Source organism: Ciconia boyciana, chromosome 1, assembly GCF_034638445.1.
Source record: "Ciconia boyciana chromosome 1, ASM3463844v1, whole genome shotgun sequence".
In the NCBI taxonomy this organism is placed as follows: domain Eukaryota; kingdom Metazoa; phylum Chordata; class Aves; order Ciconiiformes; family Ciconiidae; genus Ciconia; species Ciconia boyciana.
In genome coordinates, this window is record NC_132934.1 from 213539206 (window position 1) to 213562691 (window position 23486).

A 23486-nucleotide genomic window follows, 5' to 3' on the forward strand; every position below is an offset into this window, starting at 1 on the left:
CCAGTATGTATTTACCAGGGCAAATTGATTGCTTTCTCCAATGAGATGACTGGCTGTGTGGACAAAGGAGGAGATGTGGACGTTGTAAACGTTTTGCAAAGCTTTGACATGTTTTTCTACAGTATCCTTATCGTCAAATTGGTGAAATACAGCTGGATAAGTGGACTACAAAGTGGGTGGAAAGTTGGCTTGGCCATCGGCTCAAAGAATGATCAGTGGTACAAAGTCCACCTGGCTGTGGGTTACCAGTGGCATCTCTCAGGGATGGATACTGGGGCCAGTACTGTTTAATGTCTTTTATTGATGACCTGAATGATGTGATGGGGGCAATCACAGCAAATTTGTGGACAATGCTAACCCGGGGGTGAATGATTGATAAGCTGGAGGGCAGGGCTTCTATGCAGAGCATCCTAGACAGGTTGGATGAATGGATTCACAGGAACTTCATGCAGTTCAACAAAGGCAAATGCAAAGTCCTGCACTGGGGGAGAAGCAGCTTTATGCAACAGTGAAGGGTAGGGGTCAACAAAGGAGCCTAGCAGAAAAAGACCCAGAGGTCCTGGTGTACAGTGAGTGGAACACAAGTCAGTAGAGTGTCCTTGTGGCAAAGGTTAACCACGCACGAGGCTGTTATTAGCAAGAGTAGCCAGTAAGTTAAGGGAAGTGGTTCTTCCCCTCTGTTTGGCACTTGTGAGACCACATCTTACAAGTGTCCAGTTTTGAGCTCCCCAGTACAAGAAATACATTGATATGCTGGATTGAGCCCAGTGGAGGGCCACCAGGCTGGTCAGGGGACTGCAGCTCATGATCTGTGAAGAGACCCTGAAAGAATTGGGTCTGTACAGCCTTAAGAGAAAGCTAAGGAGGGGGCGTATTGCTGTCTACAGCTGCCCAATGGGAGGATGTAGAGAAAACAGATGCACAGGGAAAGGAGGAGGGGCAAGGGATACAAACTGAAGCGTGGGAATTTCTGACTCATTACAAGGGGAGAAAAAAGATCACCATGAGGGTAGTCAAACACTGAAAACAGGGGACCACAGCGGCTGCAAAATCTCTTGCATTGAAGGTATTCAAAACCGGACTCAACGAGGCCTTGAGGAACCGGCTTTACCTGGCCCTACTTTGAGCGGGGGTTAGAGATTATGAGCTTTGGAGGTCCCTTCCAAGCTACATGATCCCATGATTCTGTGAAGAAGTGTGCCTTGAAAGGAGTGAGACTGATTTACTTTCAGCCCACATACATAAAAAGTATTTCAATGTCCCTGAATGATCCAGAAATATTCTGGTATGTAAAAAAAAACCCCAAACCAGCTCATCTCTTAAGACCCCATGTCTTAAAGGCATTCCAGAAATTTTTTTTTTGACATTTACTATTGCTATCCTATGAGAACTCACATTTGGCAAAATCCTCCCATATATATCAAATCCAGCCCTCCCAAGTACCCACCGTGTGCTTTTAAAATACCACTAAATCATCGTTACTTGAAACCGACTGCAGATTTTAAAAAAATATTTTATTGTTCTCCCGTTTTCCTTTATACACTATGGCAAGAGCCCTATTACTTCTTACTTTTTGTACGGTATTTATAGAGCAGTATCATACTAATTAAACAAATCATGAACTACAATATATATTTTTTTTCATAATACCCCCCTGGGATGTAAGAAATGCTTCTCCCATAATACAGTTGAGAAACTGAGGTACAGAAAAGCACAGAGGCTTTCCAAAGCGAATCTCGGCAGAGTACAAACTGAAGCAAACTCTCTGAACTTTCAAGCTTGTGTTTAACCACACAACTAATTCTTTAAATAGAAGCTTGATGAAGTGTACGATGACTTTTGGAAACTCAGCTCTCCTGGTGTACCAGCCTGTCACGTCTTCTGAGAAAGCAAAAAAAGGCAAGCAGTTTAAAGTAAGAACTGTCTAGAGAGGCCAGCAGGATTGTCACTGGGTGAAGGAAGTCCTCTAGCATCTGGAAGACAGGAGAAGGCAGAGACCAGTCTGGGCCCAACAATTTGGCAATGGAGACTGAACTGGTCAATTCTGGGTGTGGGTGGGGAACCTTCCTGCGTGCTGGCCAAGAAGCACAGGCTAGCTGAGGCTTTCGCTTTCCTTATATTTTGGATGAGCCAGTGAAACGTCGTGGAGTTGAATGCACAGCTGCCCATCTGTAGGACGTCAGTTGGCAGCTGCAAAATGAAGGGGAGCTGTCTTCTCTCCAGTAGCTCAAGGGCACCCACGGTGAGAAGTTAAAAACCGTCACCACCAAAACCTTTGTGCCTGCCGTTCTTTCAACGGATCTGCAGTACAGTCGTGATTTAGTCTTAACTAAGATGCCAGTCTGAAAACATCCTGTCATATTTTAAAAACAAGCCTGTTCTTTCTTTGTCTATTTTCCCACAAACACTTTTATCACAACCTTGATCTTACAGCTGGGCAGAGCTTTTATTAATTGTAAACTACAACCGTCTGCTATATATTATGTAATGCTTCATTGGAGCCTACAGTTCTGCAAGAAAAAAAAAGAGGCTGTCTTGCTAAAAACACTATAGTACATGCACCATTTCAAGCATATCTCTTCCTCTTTATCTCCGAAGGTTATGCGAGATTAAATTTTACATACAGGGCATGGCTCACCTCTGTCACTGCCCTCAAAACAATCACTTTTCGAGACTGGAATGTCTCCCTCAGGGAGGAAAGACTTGTTTCTACCCCTACAAGAAAAGCAGATAAGACGCTGTGCCTGTGGGCAGACTACGTTTCCCCTTTGGTAGAGGTTTTTTTACTGTTCATAATTACTATGACTTTGGGACCTGTAGTTTTTGAAATAAATAAATAAAAATCTGGCAACTGCAGTCATTTCATTTATAGCTGTAGTAGGAACTTGCCAAGGAGTACAGGAGCAGGCAGCAGAGCAGAGCCTATTTTCCTTCTCCGGCAACACCATTTTCAGACTAAAGGACTTTTGTAGAGCAAGAGAACAAAAAAACCCCTTTAAGCACAAGAAACGGCACTCGAGAACCGCGCGAAGATGAACAGAGGGACCGTTAACACCCGTGACCACAGGGACTGCTTGTTTCTACCTCACACGCGTCCTCGGCCGGCCCTGCCTGGCACGGCCGCGCTACAGACAACGATATAAAGTACCGCTACGCTTTCGTGCTGTTAAAAGACGGGTTAATCTAACGCCTAGCCCCGCCGAGGCGAGCACCGGCCGCGCCGTGCCCTGAGCCACCGGCCCCCTGAGGCGCCACCGGCCCCCTGAGGCGCCGCCAGCCCCTGAGACGCCGCGCGCCGGCGGGCGCGGGAAGAGCGCTTTTTCAGCAGTGTGGCGGCTCGCCGCTCCCCGGCCGGGGAACGGGGCGCGGGGCTGCTTTACGGCAGGCGTTTCGGCCTCCCCGTCCGCGCTTTGCGGCTGCGTGGCGGGGTGGGGGGCGGGGAAGATGTCTGAGCGGGGAGAAGCCCCGGCGGCGGCATCGGCGGGAGCGGGGGGTGAGATGCCGGCGAAGAAGCAGAAGCTGAGCAGCGACGAGAACAGCAACCCCGGGGACCTGTCCGGCGACGAGAACGTGAGGCCGGGCGGGGGAGCGGCGGCTGGAGCGGGGGAGGGGGGAGGGGCGGGGAGGCGGGAGCGCGCGCGCGGCGGCCGCCGCGGGGCCTCGCGCCGGGGGCGGGCGGGAGCGCTGAGGCGAGGGGGGCCGCCGCCCGCTCGGCCGGCGGGCCCCGCTGTGAGGGGACCTCCCGGGCCGGCCCCCTCGGGTGTCCCGCGGCCCGAGGTCCCCGTCAGACCCCGCCGGGGCGCGGGCGCATCCCGGGCGGGAGAGGGGATGGCGGGGGAAGAGGGAGAGGAGGGTGTCAGCCCGCCCGCCTCGGCTCGGTGGCAACCCCTCGAGGCAGACGGGCCGTTAGAGGGAGGCCTCGGTGGGAGAGACTGGCGTGGGTCTGAGGGAGAGACACTCACTTTTCCTCCACGTGGGTTAGGGAGAATTTGAGGCCCAAACTCTAAGCGGTCTCTGACTCGAAGTCCGCTTCAAAATGTCAGACTTTCTTTTTTTGCTGCAAAACAGCAACATTTTCCATCTTTTTGCATCTTTGTGTCGCTTGTTTTCACCGTCACATTGTGGAGTAACACGCAGCATAAATTTATGTGTGCAGCCCTCTGGTGAATGAGGAATAGGGGATAGTGCTCATAAGCTTCTGTCAGCAGAAGGCAGCAGCAGGGAATGAGGACTGTAATCTCTAAGTTAGGCTGAAATATAGTGTTCAGAACAAAGGTAATGTGATTGATATAGAATAGCTTTATACTTGAAAGATAAACTTAATCTAAGGTATCTAGCAGTCATTTTATGTAGTTACTGGAGTGGGGGATGTTCTTTGGGTGTTAGCTCTATGCAGTGTGGATTTTTTTCTGGTTAGAGCACTTACTCAGAAAGTGAGGGATCTGGACCACATCCCCCACAAACTGTGGAAGTGCCGCTTGTGAGGCACTTCAAGGTGCTACTGAATTTTTTTACTGCTCAGCAGCATTTGTGAATCCAAGTGTAATTCGGTGACAAAAGCATTCACGTTTGCTTTGGTGTCCGTTGTAGGCTATCGGTGACCACGGATGTGGGCTTTTATGAGTTATTGAAAATGTGACCTGTCTCAATGGTGAAAGGACTCCCTTTTCAAGAGTTTGTCACTGGAGTCCACTACTCCTGGAAGACTGGGATTCTGTTTAAAAGTTGGCATGATAGTGTTGATTTGGAAAAAGGATGTATTTTGTTCCACAGGTATCCTGGGTGCAAGTTTGTTGCTTATATTGTAGTTGCAGGTACTCAGTGTAGTTGCACCATACCAGGTACCTGCTGTTTTTATACTGGCAACATCTGACTAGTCCAGAGAAAACTTCAGTCTTGTACTTCAGTCTAGTACGATGCTGGCTAACAAGTGCGCTTGGGAAATGAGAATTTGGCAAGCTCTGAAATTTCTTAGGGTAAAGGAGAAGAAACTGGAAAACATAAAAATTGCTGAACGCAGTTATTTGGGGAGGGTTGGCTCCTTTAGGGGTGCAACGTGAAGGGAATGACTCCAGGTTTGGGCAGTTCACTTACAGGTTTGTGTGTTGTCTGTCTTCTTTTTTCTCCTCTTCATGTCCTGATTTTCAGAGTTGTTGGGCAACCAAAGACCGGTACACCTCTACTGGCTTCTGATGATGCAGATATGAAACTGGGACAAAGAATAAATGTTTGGTGGGAATTGGTTTATTAATGTTTATAGTTGACCTTATTCTGTATTCCCAGTGAAGTTCCTGATGTGGCTTCATGTTACACTTAATCTCTTCCAGTGACAGGCTGTTGTCTGCATCTGTCTCCCTTAGTTCAGATCTAGAAATCATATGGCCTTGAGATGAGTTGTTTTCCCCCACTACTCTGATGGAAAGTGAACAGACCTTGCCAGAGAAAAAAAAAAAAATGTTGATTTTTAACAAGCTGAACTTACTCATATGGAAGCACAGGGTTGCCAGTTATGATGCAGGTGAAGTTGAAGCGCGCTGTGATCGGTGGTGCAGAGAACAGAAATGTCCTTTTGCGTAGTGTCCTGCAGTCAGACTGCATATGAAACTGTAGTTTCGGTTAGTTGTCCAAAGCTGATCTAAAACTGCTCAGAGACTGGGTGGGTTGTTTTGAGCCCCCCTTTTTTCAGTTCTCTCTGGCCTTACCTTAGCTCTGGCTGCTGATGGTTGGAGGGCCAGTTGGATTAGTTCAGACAGCAACTGATCTAATCTAGGATTAGATCAGACAGCAAGCTAATTTTATTTTTGGTTTTGTTTTTTTTTTTAACTTAGCTTTTAGTTGAAGCAAGTATCTGTAGGAAAGAGCAGGAGGGAGAGGTGGGACTTCCTCTTCTAGTTGCAGTGCTGACTTATTGCAGAACTGTGCGGTGCCTGATGCTGAGGGTGTGCAGAAGGCTCTCAGAACAGTTAGATTCTTGGTATGGCTAAGCATAATGTTTTTACACAAACAACCTCTTCCTTCAGTACTTCAGAAGTACTCAAAGATGTCAAAGTACTATGTCAAAGATGTTTTCTAGGGAAAGCAACCACTTTATCTTTAGACATTTTCTTAAGAGCAGCTACCAGTATTCTGAAGAAACTTCACTAGATCACATCTCTCTTGGATTAGTCCTCATGTGACTCATGTTCTGTTTCTAGGGAGGAATGCTATTATGTTAGTAATAGATTTAAATACGTGAATCTAAATAACACCAAGTCCTAGGAGATCTCTTCTTATGGAGGAGAAGAAAAAGTGAAAAGGCCAAGTGCTGCAAAATTAGTTGAATTTATACAGCAGTTAATGATATCTTTATTACATTCTATATAATTTGAATGTTTTCAGGATGATGCTGTTAGTATTGAAAGTGGTACTAACACCGAACGCCCTGATACACCAACAAACACTCCTAATGCGCCGGGAAGAAAAAGCTGGGGGAAAGGAAAATGGAAGTCAAAGAAGTGCAAATATTCCTTCAAATGTGTGAATAGCCTAAAGGTAGGTATGTGTAAGCTTCACCATGGGAGTGCTGGGTACTGCTTGCTGGCAGTAATGTTAACGTTGACTGTGAGATGGTGTCAGGATAGGTATTTTTAAATATCTGTATGCAATTATGTTCCGTGCTCATTTGAAGAAAGTAACTTTCTTATTTGGAATAGCTGAAGTTGTGAAGAAAAAGTATACTGAGAAACAGGAAACAGTAGGTAGTGCTGCAATTAACCCAATTTTTGTACAGGTTTGCAAAGTTACGTGTCATATGTTATAATTATGTATTTCGTTGAAGCCGTAGTTGCTTGAGATAAAGATAAGAGACTGGATAAACAAATTCAAATAAAACAAAACTTGTGACAACTTGATGCAAAGCATAGAACCTGTACAGATTTTTCTACCTGTTGAAGTGTATTTAAAAAAACCCCACAAAACAACCCAACAATCTTGGAGTAGCTTTTTCCTCACACTTAACAGATCAAGTATTTTCTGTCCTCTCGCAATTGTAATAAATGCTATATAGTGCAATTTGGTTAATTTATCCTGAGTGTTGTGATTATGTGTTCGCACTTGATCGAGGTCATATTTCTCTTCCCACATAATACCTGATGGTATTAAGGGCTGTGGATTCATGGTCTTTGCTCCCTGTTCTTACGTTTTAGGGTATTATTATTTTCTTCTGCACTGGTGACAGACTATGGCGGACTGAATGAAGTTTCTCTTTGATTCTTTTACGCTGTCAGGATGTTGTTTTTTCATGCCCCAGCCTTGCGTGGGATATTTATGTGCAAAAGCTGTAAATATGCCATCTCATTGATTTTTGTAAGGTTTCTAAATAAAGAAAAGATTGCGTCTGGAACAAGATGGGAGTTTTGTTAAACTTTATATTTAGCTAACAAGGGGATGTGTGCAGGTCTGTAGTGGATATTTTCTGCAGAATTGCTTTAAGAGGTTTTTGTCGTTCCCCCACACTTAACTGTTGAGCTGTGCTGATGTAGCTGTTTCTGAACTTTGGCTTCAGACTGCCTCACTGGAATGCTAGGGCAGCTGAGTGGGAGGGAATAAGAGGTTTGGAGCATGGAAACCTCATAAAGGAGCTTTGCCACTGGAGAGAAATTGTGATATGAAGTTATACTGACAAAAGTATCTGGGAAACAAGTTGATCTTAATGTGTTTCTTGAAGTATAAACATTATCTCCAGTCCTTTCAGGGTGTAGGAGGAAGGGAAGCTCTTTCATTTTCACCTAGGTAGGCAGCTGTTCCTGTGATTCGCATAAATCGCCCCCGCAAGTAGTGCTTTTTGTGGTTTCAAGTCATGCTTCAAACACAGGCGCAGGCCTCTCGGCACCCAAGCGTTTAACAAGTTCTGAGTTTTGCTAAGCATATTTGTTTTCTATCTGCAGACCAAATATTCCAAAGTAGTTAATACTTTTCAAGTATCTTCTGGGAAAACAGAACAATCCCTCACCCCAACTTCAACCCAGGCCTCACTATTAGGGTGACCCTATGAAGCTGAGAAATCCCTGACTTCTGGGGGTTTGGATCAGGGACTGGGAACAGATTCCTGTGCAAGTGGAATCAAGCTGTGAGGGAGTAAATGTAGCATTTCAGCTAAGTGGGGTATTTTTATTATCTTTTTTTCCCATTTATCTTTGAACTGAAATTAACGGTAGTAATAATAAATGTGCATGTTAATACAAAGACCAGGTAGCAGCCAAATTTGGTAACTCCTTTTTACTTCATGTTTGAGGAAGCCTCTCTTCTTTTATTTTCCTGTTCCTCCATACTAATTATGCAGATACTGTGGACATAAACTGTAACGATTGAATGTTGTATATGGGTTCAGAAAGACACTTGTGACTCTTTGAATATCACATCATATATTCCATAGTTTATATGTCTTTGAACTATGCTGTAAGGTGCATGTACTGAAATTACTGAAGAGTCAACATGATTTAAAGACATGGAAATCGATTTTAATATTCTTTAGGGATATATAAATTATGTGTTTTTCCACTTTCCTACTCTTGTTTTTCCCTCTTATTTTGCTTTTTACTTTTTTTCCTTGGGGAAACAGAAATATGGCCATTACCGTCTGCTTTGAATGCCAAATGGTTATGATTCAGCCTAAAAAAGTCAGTGCTTGCTAAATAAGCTTTTTAAACACTACTGTGGAAGTTATTTTAGGTGAAATTTAAGCATCAGGAAAACAAAAATGTAACTTGGAAAATGACAGGAAATAACAAACTGTCTTTTTTTTCTTGCTTTTTGCAGTAGGAAGTTACTGTAAGGTGTACTGAAAAATCTTTGCTCTCTGTGGGCTGAATGGAAATGTAGTTTATCAATGAGCATATACAGCTAACAGATGCACCTCCTCACATACATCCATATATGTTTTGCTTACAGATCTTCCAGCAAAGAACTGTGTGTATTCTGCTTTGATGTGCTCCCTTTAAAACAGTGCTATTATTTGCCCTACCCTTTGCTCTTGCTTAGGGTGTGGCTCAGTGGTTGTTAGCAGTCCAGTGTTGTCTCTCAGCTTCTAGTTGCTGTCCCCTGAGCTGGGAATCAATAACCAGCCACATGCAAGATTCTAGCTTGTTGATGTGTAAAGGAGAGGTAATGAAAACCACTTCCAGTAATGGCTTGCTTCCACTTCAGGGAACTGGAAGTGCATGTGTGGTCAGTTGGTTCCTCTCTGGCAGTGTGGGTGACAGCATATTAAAATGTGTTCATGTCGTTGCAGGTGATTATTTTTTGTGTTGGCATGGTATTTACTTCACTGCCTTCAGTTTAAAAACAGGTCTAGTCTTATTGTCTGACTGAACCTGAGTTGGCGTTGAGTGAGTAAGGGCAGAACTAACCATTGTTTATTTATTTATTTGCTTTTGTAACAATTGTAGGTCTGTTTTCTCCCCTTCCTTCTTTCTCTGGTGCATGAAGAACCTGAGTACTTTGGGTTTTGTGCCCTTTATTCATACAAGGGTCAAGATGGCATTTCACAGTTCTACTTTTGGACCAGCATCTGGGTCACTCTTCTGTCTGTACAAACCAGTGGTCAGATTTGTGTGACATACTTGGCATCTCAGGATAATCATAATGTGCAGCACCTACAAGTGTAATGTTTTTAAAAACCCGCTTCATTGTTTAGCACTTGGGACAAAAGTTAGAGCAGACAAGTATTATCAAAATAGCTATGTGCTATCTCTGACCAGTGAGGATGATGGTAGTTTAAATGAGGTGAGCGTGACTTCTTCAGATACCCTAGTGACTTCCTGCAAGAGCCTCTGCCTGCCTCCTTCATCCATTAAACACCAGAAAAACTGCAGTATGTACGGTGAGGCTCTTGGAGGTTGTAGCACTCAATGTGAGGAATGTAGTGCAGATGATGTAAGTAGTCTAAAGACATTTGTCTCACAAAGTAATTTTTCCAGGGAAATAGGTTGTCTTTGAAAAAGCTTACTAAATACTTCAGGTATGTACTCACATATAGAAATATAGAAACATATGGCCCTCTGTTGTATCTCTCTACTTACTACTTATCACCCTAGTCTGGGTCCTACTTAGAAAATCACAAACTTATCGCAACTTACGCTGGAAGAATATCCTATCTTGAGGGGGAAAAACATCTTCCTCTTCACTTTTCCCATTTCACTAAATTTATCAGAAACAGTGCACCTGACAGAGAACAAGGTTATTCCAGAAAAACAAGCGCAAAACCTGCTAATGTAGCTCTGTAATAAAGTGGTAAGAATCCATGCATTTTACCTGTCTTACCTTCATGCAGTATGTCAAAAGCCCTCAGTATTCACCAGCATGAACTCTTTCACATGGAAATTCAAAACCAACTAATTATTAGTTGAAATTTTTAAAGTATTCTGTATTTGACCTCTCAGCCGTTCTCTTCAAGGAAGACTTAAATACACTCAAAAAATAAACCTAGAAAGTAAAATTTATAACTTTATTGGACACTAAAAATCATGGCCTTGTGTATGCAATTCTGTGGCATAGTTTTCCTCATTCTTCATCTCTAATTAAACTATAATGCTTTACAGATGCTGCATACCTGCTTTTTCCTTCTGTCCTAGGGTCACTAATAACCTTGCTACTTTTCCCTTTGCTAATATCCGATATCCCTGATCACATCAAGCCACTAGTCTGTTCTTTCATGTTACAATGGGTAATACTTAAAGTGAAACTTTGAACAATTCTTTTAAATCTGTATTCAGCTTTGAAAGTTGCTACCTCTCTTTAAGAATTGCAGGAGGGCCTCTGAAAGATTTTCTCCCTTGTCTTTCTAGCTCTTCTAGATATGTCTGTTAATAACAGATATTGCCTTTCTCAGTAAATAATGCTATTTTAAAATCTTCAAGACTTCCTCACTGTTCTTTTTCTGAGTAGTGTTGGACTCCCCACCCACACCGCCTCCTCAAATTTATTCTTTGGTTCTTGGGTAGGCTAGAGCTGCCAGGGCTAATATTTCTCGTGTTGTCTCTGAAGCACTGCCATTTGAAGGCTGCTTAACAGCCATCATGAGACACTTCCTTCCTGCCTGCACTGTCCCAGACAGTCCCCTGTGGGGAGGCACTTTAATGAACATTATTCTTACTGAAAACATCCTGTCAGGACAGGCCAAAATACTGTTATCAATTATTAACAAGCACCACCATATTCATCACAATTCATAAACATATCGGCTTCTTTTTTTTTCTCTATTAAACTGATGTAAGTTGTATAAAAATAATACTTGGCATTTCTCTGGTAACTGTTTGTGAAGGTGATCTGAAAACACTTTGTAGACATGAACTTTGCCGCAGCATTGTGACATGCCGGAGTTTGTTCATCATGTCTGTGATAGAGTTGCAAGATCTAACTGTGCTGTAATAGTTAAATGTGGCCCTTCTCCACCCTTATACCAGTATAATTCTTCTCTGTCCTAATAATTCTTCTCTGTGAAGCTATAAATCCTTGTGTGGAGGTAATTATAACAGTATAAAGTGCATATCAATGTTGCCTTGTTGAAAATTGCAAAACAAAGTAGTAGATCTGCAAATACAACTCAGGAGTTCTGCCAGCTTCTGGCCATAACTGTGAGACAACTTTTCTTCCCCTTCACTTTTTAAAAGCTTGGGGGGGATGACAGAATATTCCTTTAACCTCCCTTAAGACAGCCAAGTTAAAATGTGATGTTACAAAACTGTTCTTTTTAACTGTTCACTATCTGAAATTATACTGGATGTGAACCCAGTAGTTTGGGGAGGAAAACATATCAATTAAACTGTTTACCACCACAGCTGAATTTCATAGAAATAATATGCCTGTGGGTTTTATTTTTTTTGTCTCTAATCTTACTTTACATCTACAGGAGGACCATGGTCAGCCTTTGTTTGGAGTCCAGTTTAACTGGCACAGTAAAGAAGGTGATCCTCTTGTTTTTGCCACTGTAGGCAGCAACAGAGTGAGTAATCTGTTTTTAACCATAAGCCCTTCTGTGTGGTTCTGTTTGCATTATTTTTTCCAACCAGTCCCTTTACCTGTGTGTAGTATGGACACAGGATACTTCATACAGAAAGCTTTATTTCTGAGGTATGTAGCATCTGTTACTGGGAGAGATGCATCCTCTGGATTGTTTTATGAAGTCCTGTGTTAGCTATTTGGGAATTAGCCTATATAGTAAAGAAAAAATCCTTTGGTAATATAAACATGGGATAAGGAAGAGAGGTGCATGAATGTATTTTCTCACTAAAATTACTCTTCTCTAGATGTTATTGTTTCCAAAAGGTCATATGCTCTAAAATAGGATGAGAAGTGTCTGCAGTGATGCAAGGCAGCTCAGTAGCTAAATTAATGGTCTATGTGGAGTAAATTTATAGGCTTTTTCTGAACAAGGATCTGTGTCATTTCAGTCTTGAGAATAACTCCTGAAGTGCATTCTATGCAAGTGTTGTGAATGAACAAGAAGCCTTTCATTTCCAGGTTTGTTCCACCTGGCAGTTACCAGAAGTGCTAAACTAAGATCAAACAAGTTTTCAATGGCTCATTAAGAGACCAAGTCATGTTAGAGATGGCTGCAGTAACTAATTCCAAATAGTGTTTAATCTTATGAAGACAATTCAAATAATAGATTTTAATGTCTGGGAAGGACTGCTGACAAGTCTTGGAGTGGTGCTTTACTGAAACTGCTGTGAGCATTCTTTTATCAAACCATTTCCACCTGTTGGAAACAAACAGAGGATGGATGAGATCTAAACCATAAAGGCACACTGCCTCTCCCCATCAGGGAGTCAATAGACGGGTGCATGTGATTTCCTTTTGAAATACCACAAGTAAGCAGCAATCTCTCCCACTTTTTTTTTCTTTCCCAGGTTACTTTATATGAATGTCATTCCCAAGGAGAAATCCGTCTGTTGCAGTCGTATGTGGATGCTGATGTATCCTTTTAAATTAAAAAGCCACTTGTTTGTTTTCTCTTTATCAAAAATGAAGAGGCTTCATAGGAAAAAGCATATAAAGGTTTTGTCTGTGATTTAATGCTTTGCTCATGTGGCACATTCCTTATGTTAGGTCCAAGTCTTACCTCTTTCCCACATCCTAGAGTCCCTCCTATTGAAATAATACTAGAACTGCAGACTCATGGAACATGCTGTATTAAAATACTTGAAAACTAATTCTCCATCAGTTTAATCTTCCCAACACTAATATTTGTGTAATGTTTCACATTTGGTGCTTTACTGTGGTCTCGGCTTCCCTGTGAATTCGAACTGGGTTTAAAGCCTAAGAATTAGTTTCATGCTCTGAGTGGTAATAACTTGTGTTGATCATTTGCAGTACACAAGTCAATAACTTGTGAACTCAGTCTTGATTCATCCTCATTTTATTCCCAGTCTTCGGGTGTTTTGGAGAAGGAGGTTGAACAGTGATGCCAAAAGAGAGAAGGTGTTCCTTGTATGTTATGGAACAGAACTGAGGAAACTGGCACCTATAGAAAAGGCGATGTTGCTTATATTTGCAGATGTATAATCAGATATATATCTTCTTCTTATTGGGTCCAGCAGAGACTCCTGGGCATTTGCATAAAATAGCAACAGGTTTATTTAAAAAAAACCCACATTGTTTAAGAAAAAAAAATCTTCTGTTTCTTCTGTATTCCTTAACGTAAAGTGTTGTAGGCAGATGAAAATTTCTATACCTGTGCGTGGACATACGATAGCAATACAAGCCATCCTCTTCTGGCTGTGGCAGGGTCCAGGGGTATTATTAGGATAATTAATCCTATTACAATGCAGTGCATAAAGGTGAGTGCTCAGAACTTCGAGATACAGCTTGTGTTTCAGGAAGGTATGAAACTTATGTCTTCTAAATACATGTAAACATAAGGGGAAATGATAACTTGGTCTCTGAATTCTATCCCAGCACTACGTGGGCCATGGAAATGCAATCAATGAACTGAAATTCCATCCAAGAGATCCAAATCTCCTTTTATCTGTAAGCAAAGGTGAGGAAAAAAACCTCTTTTGTTTTTGTATAAATGAGGATACTTTGGATTGGATTTTGGTCTTGAAAATGGCCAAAATCTCCATGAATTTTTTATGAATGGCACTGAACAAGCTTACCTTGAAAGTTGAGAGCAAATCTTGCTCTTTTATGGCTATATATCTTGTACGTATTAAATCCATGGCCTACAATAAACATAACTCCACCTGTGGTGCAAAGGGATTGTGAACAGTACTGCTTTTAGAAAGAAGAAACATGAGCATTGGGGTTGCTCTTGGTAACAGTCGAGTTAAATTTTTTTCAGTTGTTGAATCATGTTGCCATCTAGTGGGGATGTCGTAAAGTCGCAGGAAGCATTCACCACCGTGTTCATGGGGAGAGCTTCGATTCTCTGTCGCTCAGGAGCAGCTCTGACTTTAATTGGACTTTGTGTACATAGCATATTAGTAAAGGGAGAAGCGAGGTTTTGGTATGGTGTCTTATGGGCTTGTCCAGAATGTCTAAACAGTCACAACTCCCTAATCTTGGCTGTTTTGTTAAGCAAGGGAATACTTGATCTGCTGCAGGAGCAAGCCTTGAGCAATGCTAGAGTTGGAAATGTTCGCATAAGGGGACTTTTGACTTTAGCGTATTGGGTGTTACTGATGAAACTACACAAGAATAGGAGTTAGGAACCTCTCTGATTCTTGCAGCTGACAAGTTTGTGCTGTGGGTCTGTAACGTTGAATTTCTTGAGTTCTGTACGTTTTTTAGGTTCTCTTCTAGTAACATGTTGACATCAGCTGTAGTACTACAAGTTTTAACGTGCAATCTCTGGACCAGGTACTACCTCTGACAGGGCATGAGGCAGGAGAATATTGGAGTCTCAGAACTGCTTGGCTGAGAGATTAGAAAAAGAGGAAAATATTTGGGACAATGTGGCCTTCCAGTTGATGTTGCTGTAATTCAGTGCAGTGTACTTGTAGAATCCAAAAGGGAGATACAGTAGAGGTTCCCATTTCCAAATGGGAAATACAGTAGAGGTTCTTCATGAGAAATTGTTAAAAGTTTCTTTAAACGAGTGGATTAGTCTGATTTGACTTTGGAGTACGTATTGTTTATAGAAACAGTTTCTCCCATCACTGCAATCTGTGGTTCATAAAGAATAATATTTTAAAGATCAAAAAAATGGAAAATCAAAACTTCTCTGAATGCTGATATAAGAATGGCTGAAAGGAATTCTAGCATTTTTTGATACATACAATTATTTTTGAGATAAGACTGAATAAAAGAAAACTTGTCCAAGATCAGACAACTCTTTCCTTTTTCGATGATCTAAAGATCCAAGTATGTTTTTGCTACAATCTGTCCCTAAAGGAGGGGGGTGGGCACACCTTCTCAATTACAGAATTACTCTTAACAATAGTTTAGTTGTAATGGCAATTTTAGTTAATGCAGATCCATTGTTTCTTACAAGTGAAGAAGAATTAAGTGCCTTTTTGATGTTTACATGAACACCTGTTATTGAAAGTAGTTAAGCTGAAATATATTATTCATATGTACATATAAAAAGCAGCATGTAATTTTATTTGTTCTTTATAGATCATGCATTGAGACTGTGGAACATCCAGACAGACACGCTGGTTGCAATATTTGGAGGAGTAGAAGGGCACAGGGATGAGGTGTTAAGTGCAGTAAGTGGAAGTCTGTGGGGCAGTGATTTAGATTTACAAAGGGTAGTAAGCCTACAATATGCAACTTTTTATCCTCTTGTGCACTGTTTTGATATTATACCTACTTAAGAAAAACCTGAAGTGCATAACTACCATTTTAAGGGGATAGACAAGTTTAAATCTAAGGTGGTTTGATTGGTCTGGCCACCTCTCAATATACAGGACAGGTGTTCACTTTCTGTGTCTTTCAGTAGCTAGTTTTCTCACAGTGCAGCCTAGAAGTAAACAAAATAGAGCTCAGTGGGGCTAGAAAGAGTAAAAAGTTTTCATGATGGTCCCACTTCTGAAGTTCTTGAGGTCTTATCAAGCCAAAGCAGCAAGAACAAATAAGCTGTGAGAGACATGGTAGTGAAGGAAAGAAGTTATTTCAGGTGAGTTATGCTGCTTTTCAGTGGCTGTGAACAGACACTGGTACCCAGCAAATATCAGCTGGAATAGTTGACTTTTAATATGCTGCTCTTAAGAACTGTTTCCATTCCTGTTGTGTGACCTGAAAGGTGAGGGGTGCATCTATCTGAAACCTGACACTATTATTCTCTTGCGGTTCTAAATAGTCATCACCCATGTTGTAGCCCTGGAATTCTGCCAAAGTTGCTCCATAAAATGAAACCTAGGGAATTTACTGAGGGGGGAGCATTAGCAGTAGATTCCATTGTCTGTCAGTGCTGTTGAATATGCCTCTCTTTCTTGAGAGAGAGTAAATATAATTATTGAGATACTGTGCTTCTTTGCAGTGAGCAGGATTAAGTTCTTAGTATTTTTCTATTTGAAATACACAGTTTTATTGCATTCTCGAAGCCAAAAATGCTGTTTTGGTGGAAATGATGGAATAAAATCTGAGTTGATATAATGCAGCTTAGGCTGGGGGTCCTCAAAATTATTTCATATACATAGGATTATGATCTTCTTGGTGAAAAAATCATGTCCTGTGGGATGGATCACTCTCTCAAACTCTGGAGAATTAATTCCAAGAGAATGATAAATGCCATCAAAGAGTCTTACGAGTACAACCCAAATAAAACCAACAGGTATGTAGTCTTCATCTTCTTGGCTGTCTTTGCAAAACATGAATATTCTTATCAATGGCCCAGGTTAATTCCTATCCAAATTGGGAGTTCTTGGGGATAGTGAGTGACCTGGGGATTGTGCTGGATACTGAATCTCTCTAGAAGATGTGTCTTATTGGTGTTTGCTTCAGTCGAATTTTATTGAATTCAGATTTAAAGTCCTGACACTTTTATTTTTCAATATCTTAATTATTTCTTATCTGCTTTACTAGAAAATGTCTGGAATTATCATCTCTATCAGTCTTAATTAAAGCTTGTATTTCACCGTGTATTTCAAGATGTCAGTGGCTTTTCTTTCTCTCACTTCAGAATTTCTATGAAGAAATCAAATCCATGTAATTAAATATAGCAAATAGTTTTATATTGGGTAGTTATTACTAATTATTGTATCTGTTATCTGACTTTGGGGTGGGGACAAAACTGTTTATGTAGTAATAACCTGAATTTTCATCATTCTCTGATCTGACCTCAGAGATGAGTAAATTGTCAAGTAAACATAGCGATTAGATACATGATAGATAAATATTCCTTTCTGAAGTTCATCAACTTTTTCATCTTAACTTCCAGTTAAACCATTGAGAGAATTGAAGAGTCTAAAACACACTGAACATGTTCAGCAATGAGACTAGCTGTGAAAATACTCTCACTTTTTTTGGTAATGTTACCAAATATTAAATGGTGCTTTTTCAGCGTGCTTTTTTAAAAATTATGGTTTTTTCCTAGTGTGCTTTTCTATTTAACAATGTAGATGTTGCAGAAGCAGCACCAGGAAAACTGAGCTTTAATTAGTTCTTGAAGTATTTGGCAATGGAAGCTGTATTCAGCATCTGAAGGAGTGGTTTTGTTTAGCACTGTCTTGCACAGTCTTGTACAGTGGAAAACGTTATTTCATTAGGAATGAGGATGAAAACAGGGACTGTTCCCATTATTTAAAAAAAAAAAACCCTCAAACAACAAAACAACATACAAATTCGACTTTGTTATAAAACCGTTAAGACAACAAAAAAGGCAGGCTTGTCCTTTTAACATTGAGATCTTAAAACTGGCCATTAAAAATTAGACTTGTGCTTCTGTGTTTCTCTGAACCTCACTTGGCAATTTTCTCCACAGGCCTTTTATTTCCCAGAAAATTCACTTTCCTGACTTTTCTACAAGAGACATACATAGAAACTATGTTGACTGTGTACGATGGCTGGGAGATCTAATTCTTTCCAAGGTAAAGTAGCAGCTTTTTCAGCGATATTACTCATATTTGCTTGTTTTGAGGATCTTAACCAGTAGAAGTTTTACTAGAATTTGAGTTGTAGGTTAACTTAATATGCTAGGTCAAATGATTTTTATGCAGTGTATTGTGAATTTTGTCAGCTGTCAGGATGTGTGGTAAGCAGCTTGTACTTAAAAAGTAAAATTATTACTACAGCTGTACCTCCGCTAAAAGTACAGGGATACTGACTAACCAGATTGGTAGAGAATACGGAAAGAGAATATATAGATACTGATGAGGAGTCTTGCTGCTAAAGGGAGAAATGAGGGTTCCTGTAATGGACTAACTTTAATTTGTGTTTGTTGTGTCCACCCATAACATTTACTTGCAGATGTTAAACTAGGCGATCTTACTGCCTCTTTGCCAGAAATTGTTGCATGCATCGTCCTGTTGGTTGAAGGGGTTGGGTGAACAATCCTCAAGTCTAGGTTAATTTAAACTGCTCATGAAAGTGTGTTTGAGCACATCTGGTTGACTTCCTCTGAAGTGGGTGAGGGAGGGCTCCTGCAGTCCTGTTACCTGGCAAAGCTGTGAGAGCAGCAGGCTCCCAGCAATGAGCAGTGACATACTGTTGGTGATGTGGCTGTCATCTAAGGACAGAGGTGAGATTTTCAGTTTTATGGTTATTTTTAATGTAGCTGGGGAAGCTGTGAGATGAAATGTTTGGTTATAATTACAGTTAGACTGAACGTGCAGTATAAATTTTAAATATAGGTGATTTTTTTTTCACTGTTTCCCCCCAGTCTTGTGAAAATGCCATTGTGTGCTGGAAACCTGGCAAAATGGAAGATGATATAGATAAAATCAAGCCCAGTGAGTCAAATGTGACCATACTTGGGAGATTTGATTACAGCCAGTGTGATATATGGTACATGAGGTTTTCAATGGATTTCTGGCAAAAGGTATGTGCGAGCTTTGACTTTGCTGTATTTGAAGGTGCGTAGCTTTTCATTGATTCCATATTTATGGACATGGGAGGTCTTGGTTCACGTGATGTGATGTTTGAGAAGCAGAATGGTTTACTGCAAGGGGCTTTATATGAAACTGGAAGAGCTCCAGATTTTTCATTCTGGGTTCTGCCTGATGAAAAAAGTTCCACCAAAGATACATTTATTTTCCACGAAAGATGTTTACTGATATCTTCCTCCCCCATCTGCAGTGGTGGATAATAAAGTTGGAGAAAGGAGGAAAATTTTACAGCATTTCTAGCCCCTCCAACAAATTCATTAAGTCCTTCATGTTCATTCACACACAATTTATCAGCTATAGAGCCTTTTTAAAATTCTGACTTCCCTTCTTCGAGATAGTATTTTAAAACTTCTGTATTCTCTGCTTTCTTTTAAAGATGCTTGCTCTGGGCAATCAGGTTGGCAAACTTTATGTTTGGGATTTAGAAATAGAGGATCCTCATAAAGCCAAGTGAGTATTTACTTTTTTAATTTTATCTTTGTTAAGACAGGGAGTTGGGGTACTTTTTAATTTACTGATAACTATAGAAATTCTTTAACAGTAGTAGTCACTTTCCATTTTAACTACTAGGTAAATAAACATTCTGAGCCCCTGTAGGTTAACATTTATTATTTTTTACTGATTTATTATTTATATTACAGTAGTGCCAAGAGGCCCCAATCAGATTGTGCTGGGCACCGTATGTAGATACAGTAAAAGACAATTTGTTCCTTAAAGAGCTTACAAATGAATTAGGTGGAAAATTTACAGAGCAATTAAGAGATGTGCTAGGTGGGTGTAGCACATGACAAAGGAGAAATAGGTGAAAGGACTAGAGTAATGAGAGTATAAAGGTTAGCTATGAGCATAATGTGGAGAAAACAGTATGGCTTTCCAGTTCCTCACCTGTGTGGCCAGGAAATTTTGCAGCATGTCTTTTATTTATATATATATATATGTGTGTGTGTATTAAAAAAATATATATACACAAGCATACAAATACATATAAATAAATAGGGGGGTGTGTGTGTATACACATAAACATATGAAGTTCCTGAAAATGCTGCAGTCTGTAATCACGCAATTATGATATTTTATTCCTAACCACTGGGAAAGAACATTGATGATGAAGTCCTAAATAATGTGATTCAATAAGCTTTCAGTCAGTGCTTCACTGAAAACTGGGTGGATGAGAAATGGCAGTGGGTGAACAGGAAATTACTGCAAATACAAAATACTAGAAATAGAAATTATACCATGAAGGCCATAATCCTGTTGCTCTTCAATTCCTCCTAGGTGACATAAGTAAGAGGTTGGCTCCATAATGTAGTAGCAAGTTCAGATTTAATGTTGCAGCTGAATAATTTTCTTTTATTTATAGGTGTACGACTCTTACGCATCCTAAATGTGTTGCTGCCATTCGACAAACCAGTTTTAGCAGGGATAGTAGTATCCTTATAGCTGTGTGTGATGATGCCAGTATCTGGCGCTGGGACAGACTACGATAAATTACTTTTTCTTAATTCAAAGTAGAAAATATATTTTCAAATTATAATACAGTCTGTTAACTTGCTAGTACGGTAGGTGCATTTAGCGTAGACTTTCTTGAAGGTTCGGCAGGCTGGAGCTGAACTTAGTGATGTTTACATTCTGTGTATTGTTCTGCTTGAAATTGCTGCTTTTAATAAAAAGAAGTATTTTTGTAAAGTTTTCTGAATTGTCCATTTTAATTATTTCCCACAGTGAGTTTTCACTTATGGCCTGTGAAATTGCTTTGTGTACAGCTACCATATAAATATACGGTAACTTGCTAGAAATTTGGTATGTGTATGCTTGCAGCTGTATTTGTGCCTTTTTGACTGAAAACCTAATGAAGCTATTGAATGTTATCCAGGGACCACACGAAGGAAATACTACACTTAGGAATATAGTATAAATAATGTTAAATCACTGCTAAGAATATTTTCAACTCATTCCTTAAGTTAGTTGCACATTGAAATTGATTAAGTTTTAATAATCTCAAATTTGGATGTGCTTTTCACCATTTCTGTTACTGATTAGGGGGGAAGAACTTTACCGGCTTTTTTTTTTTTGTGGATCACATTGCTCTACTGTTTGGATTCTGGCTGTGTAGTTACCGCAGTTATCTTAAAGTTAGTCATTGGAAATGTATTTTAATTGTCTCTGTTGTCAGTGTCCCCAAATAGCCTCATCAATGTTTTACTTCCCCTAGGAATAATGAAGTCTAAAATCAATACTATTTCATATAGGTTTAAAATATGTACAATTAATAAAAATGAAAGGGGGGGAAAATGGATAAGAAGGCATACATCATTAACAGTGATAATCTGTGTCCCAAACACTTGTGTGTATCTTGTCAGCGTACAGTCGAAATGTTCATGTTTGTGTTTTGGAAGTGGTCCAAGACATTGCACAATAGCTGCGTGTACCTGAATGAGGAAGAAGGTTAATAACATTTACCAAAACTGAACTGTTTACATACTTTTTTTCCTACTATGCTCTTCTTATCCTTCACCATAACATGTTACTTGAAAAGAATGTATTAGGATATTATATAAATACAAGTACGCTATCATTGGCAACATAATAGTGTTTTTTTGATCAGTAGATTAAGTTAAGTAGTCCTGTCTGCTACCGACTTCTTAAGTGCATATCTGACTTTTATCTTTCAGGATATTGCTTCTTCCTGTTTGTTACAGTTTGGGAAGCTTGTAAATGCTCTGTTTAGATCAACTACCTGTTCAGTTTGAAGTAATATGACTAAGCCAGTTTTAATTTGTGTCCTTGGAAGCCTGCAAAAAATGAAATCCAGAGCTGGCAAGTAGTTTACAAGTCTTACTCTATAACATACGATTTTCTCTCCCCCCCCTCCCCCCCCCCCTTTTTTTCTTTTTAAAATCTTACTACCGGGGGGGGTGCAGTAGTACCACTGTTGCACAGGTCTGTCAAAAGCTAGTTAAACTGAGCTGGATTCTGGACCTTCTTTTTCTTGCACAAGCCAAGTGGCCAAGATGCTCATTCTCTGAAGGGGTGCTCTTGACTGACTGGTCATGGGGACATGATCAGGAAGCCAAGTGTAAAACCACGGAGTCAGGCAGAACCCACTACAAGCCTGAGTGCTGGATGGAGGAGGCTGAAATACCTGCAGAGTTGAACACAAATTGGCTGAAGAGGGAGAGGAAGATGATGAGACTGGAGCTTGGAGGCAGTTTTTAACCTCTAGTTCTACTGCATCTCCAGAACTGCTGGCATAGCATGAACCAGCGTTTATGCAAGAGTACTGGCCTGTATACCTTGTAGTTCATTCTGTGGAAAGTATGTGGCATTGGCAGAGTCTGAAAAATTGTGGGGCTGGGCATGTGGTTGGGAGAGCACTCCAAAAAGGCAGTGGGAGTGCTCAGGCTTCCTACAGCCTTCAAGGAAAGAGCTTTGATCAAATGAGCTAAACTATTGAGAACACTTGGGGTGGAGGCTGGAACCATTTAGCCTTTGCAAATGGTTTATGGTAGCATGCCATTGGACTAGGTCCTCTGGGTTTTCCCATGTCCAGGGTTGAGAGTGAAATGGGATACAAAAGCAGTAGGGATTTTTCAGCCATGATTGTTTTTTTGGTATGTAAGTGGTATGTTCTGACAAATGAGCTGCTCTTTTTCTGAGAGGAAGGAAAGGAAGGGTAGTGCTTGACTAGAGAGGCCTAACACAATTAGGGTCAGCTTTAACTTTTGTATTAACTTATGAATGGGCTGAAGACTGTTCTCTTAAAATACAGACAAATGTTCCAGCAGGTTTTCCCTGAGAAATGTGGATGGAGCTGAAATCGGATTCAAGGTGTTACTGAAAGGAAGAACTAGAGAATGTGAACTTGCAAAAGTAGAGCTGGAACAGCCCCAGGGAAGAAAAAATTCTCCTTTACAACAGTCAGCCCCATCTGCTTTTAGGATTAATAATATCTTGAATATACACCACAAGGGAAGAAAACTCTCCTTTTCAACATTCAGACACATAAAGCTCAAGTGAACATAAAAGTTGTATATTTATTTCATTGGGGTGTTTTCTTCTTCGAGTTGCCTAGTTCTACACTAAAAAGAGGGACAAATCAAATTATTTTTATTGTGCATCTTCTGGAAGATACAGAGTTAGTAGTTGTAATCATTGCAAAAGAATTTAAAGAAGAAAAGTTTAATATTCTCCAAAACCTCTAACCTTTTAATATATACCTTTGTGTAAGCTGAAACTGTGCTCACCTACATAACTTAAGAGCCCTAGTGCCTAAGTTCTTCAGCAAAAGTGTGGTTTGACCCTAGTATTGGAGAAACATGCCAAAAATATCCTGAAAGCCATGAACATGTGTTCTTCCCCATTGTCTGCAAGCCACCTGTAGTACTGTCCTTTGACAAATTCTGTAATCAACTCCTTCTGTTTCCCATCTCAGCAGAAGGCAGATGAGGGAGGGGTAAA

At 40.5% G+C, this 23486-nt stretch overlaps 1 protein-coding gene across 2 annotated transcripts; it reads left to right on the plus strand.

The window, feature by feature from the left end:
* The first annotated feature begins 3443 nt into the window (after positions 1-3443).
* Positions 3444-20709, plus strand: EED (embryonic ectoderm development). 2 transcript variants are annotated; one of them, XM_072850816.1, is made up of 12 exons: positions 3444-3570; positions 6379-6531; positions 11888-11980; positions 12888-12953; positions 13692-13817; positions 13936-14017; positions 15598-15689; positions 16623-16756; positions 17906-18011; positions 18803-18961; positions 19405-19478; positions 20389-20707. In XM_072850816.1, exons 1-12 carry the CDS (start codon positions 3445-3447, stop codon positions 20513-20515), a joined length of 1338 nt encoding a protein of 445 aa, XP_072706917.1. In that variant the 5' UTR covers position 3444; the 3' UTR covers positions 20516-20707. The 2 variants fall into 2 exon arrangements, with proteins under 2 accessions (XP_072706917.1, XP_072706918.1); XM_072850817.1 differs by lacking the exons at positions 13936-14017; positions 15598-15689 and having other exon boundaries at positions 20389-20709.
* The last annotated feature ends 2777 nt before the right edge of the window (positions 20710-23486 follow it).

What these genes read in the sequence shown, in the direction of transcription:
- EED (XM_072850816.1), top strand. Translation starts at nt 3,445, where the DNA reads ATGTCTGAGCGGGGAGAAGCCCCGGCGGCGGCATCGGCGGGAGCGGGG. An exon ending in CCTTTTATCTGTAAGCAAAG is followed by an intron (nt 14,018 to 15,597) that starts GTGAGGAAAAAA and finishes TGTTCTTTATAG; the next exon opens with ATCATGCATTGAGACTGTGG. An exon ending in CAATGGATTTCTGGCAAAAG is followed by an intron (nt 18,962 to 19,404) that starts GTATGTGCGAGC and finishes TTTCTTTTAAAG; the next exon opens with ATGCTTGCTCTGGGCAATCA.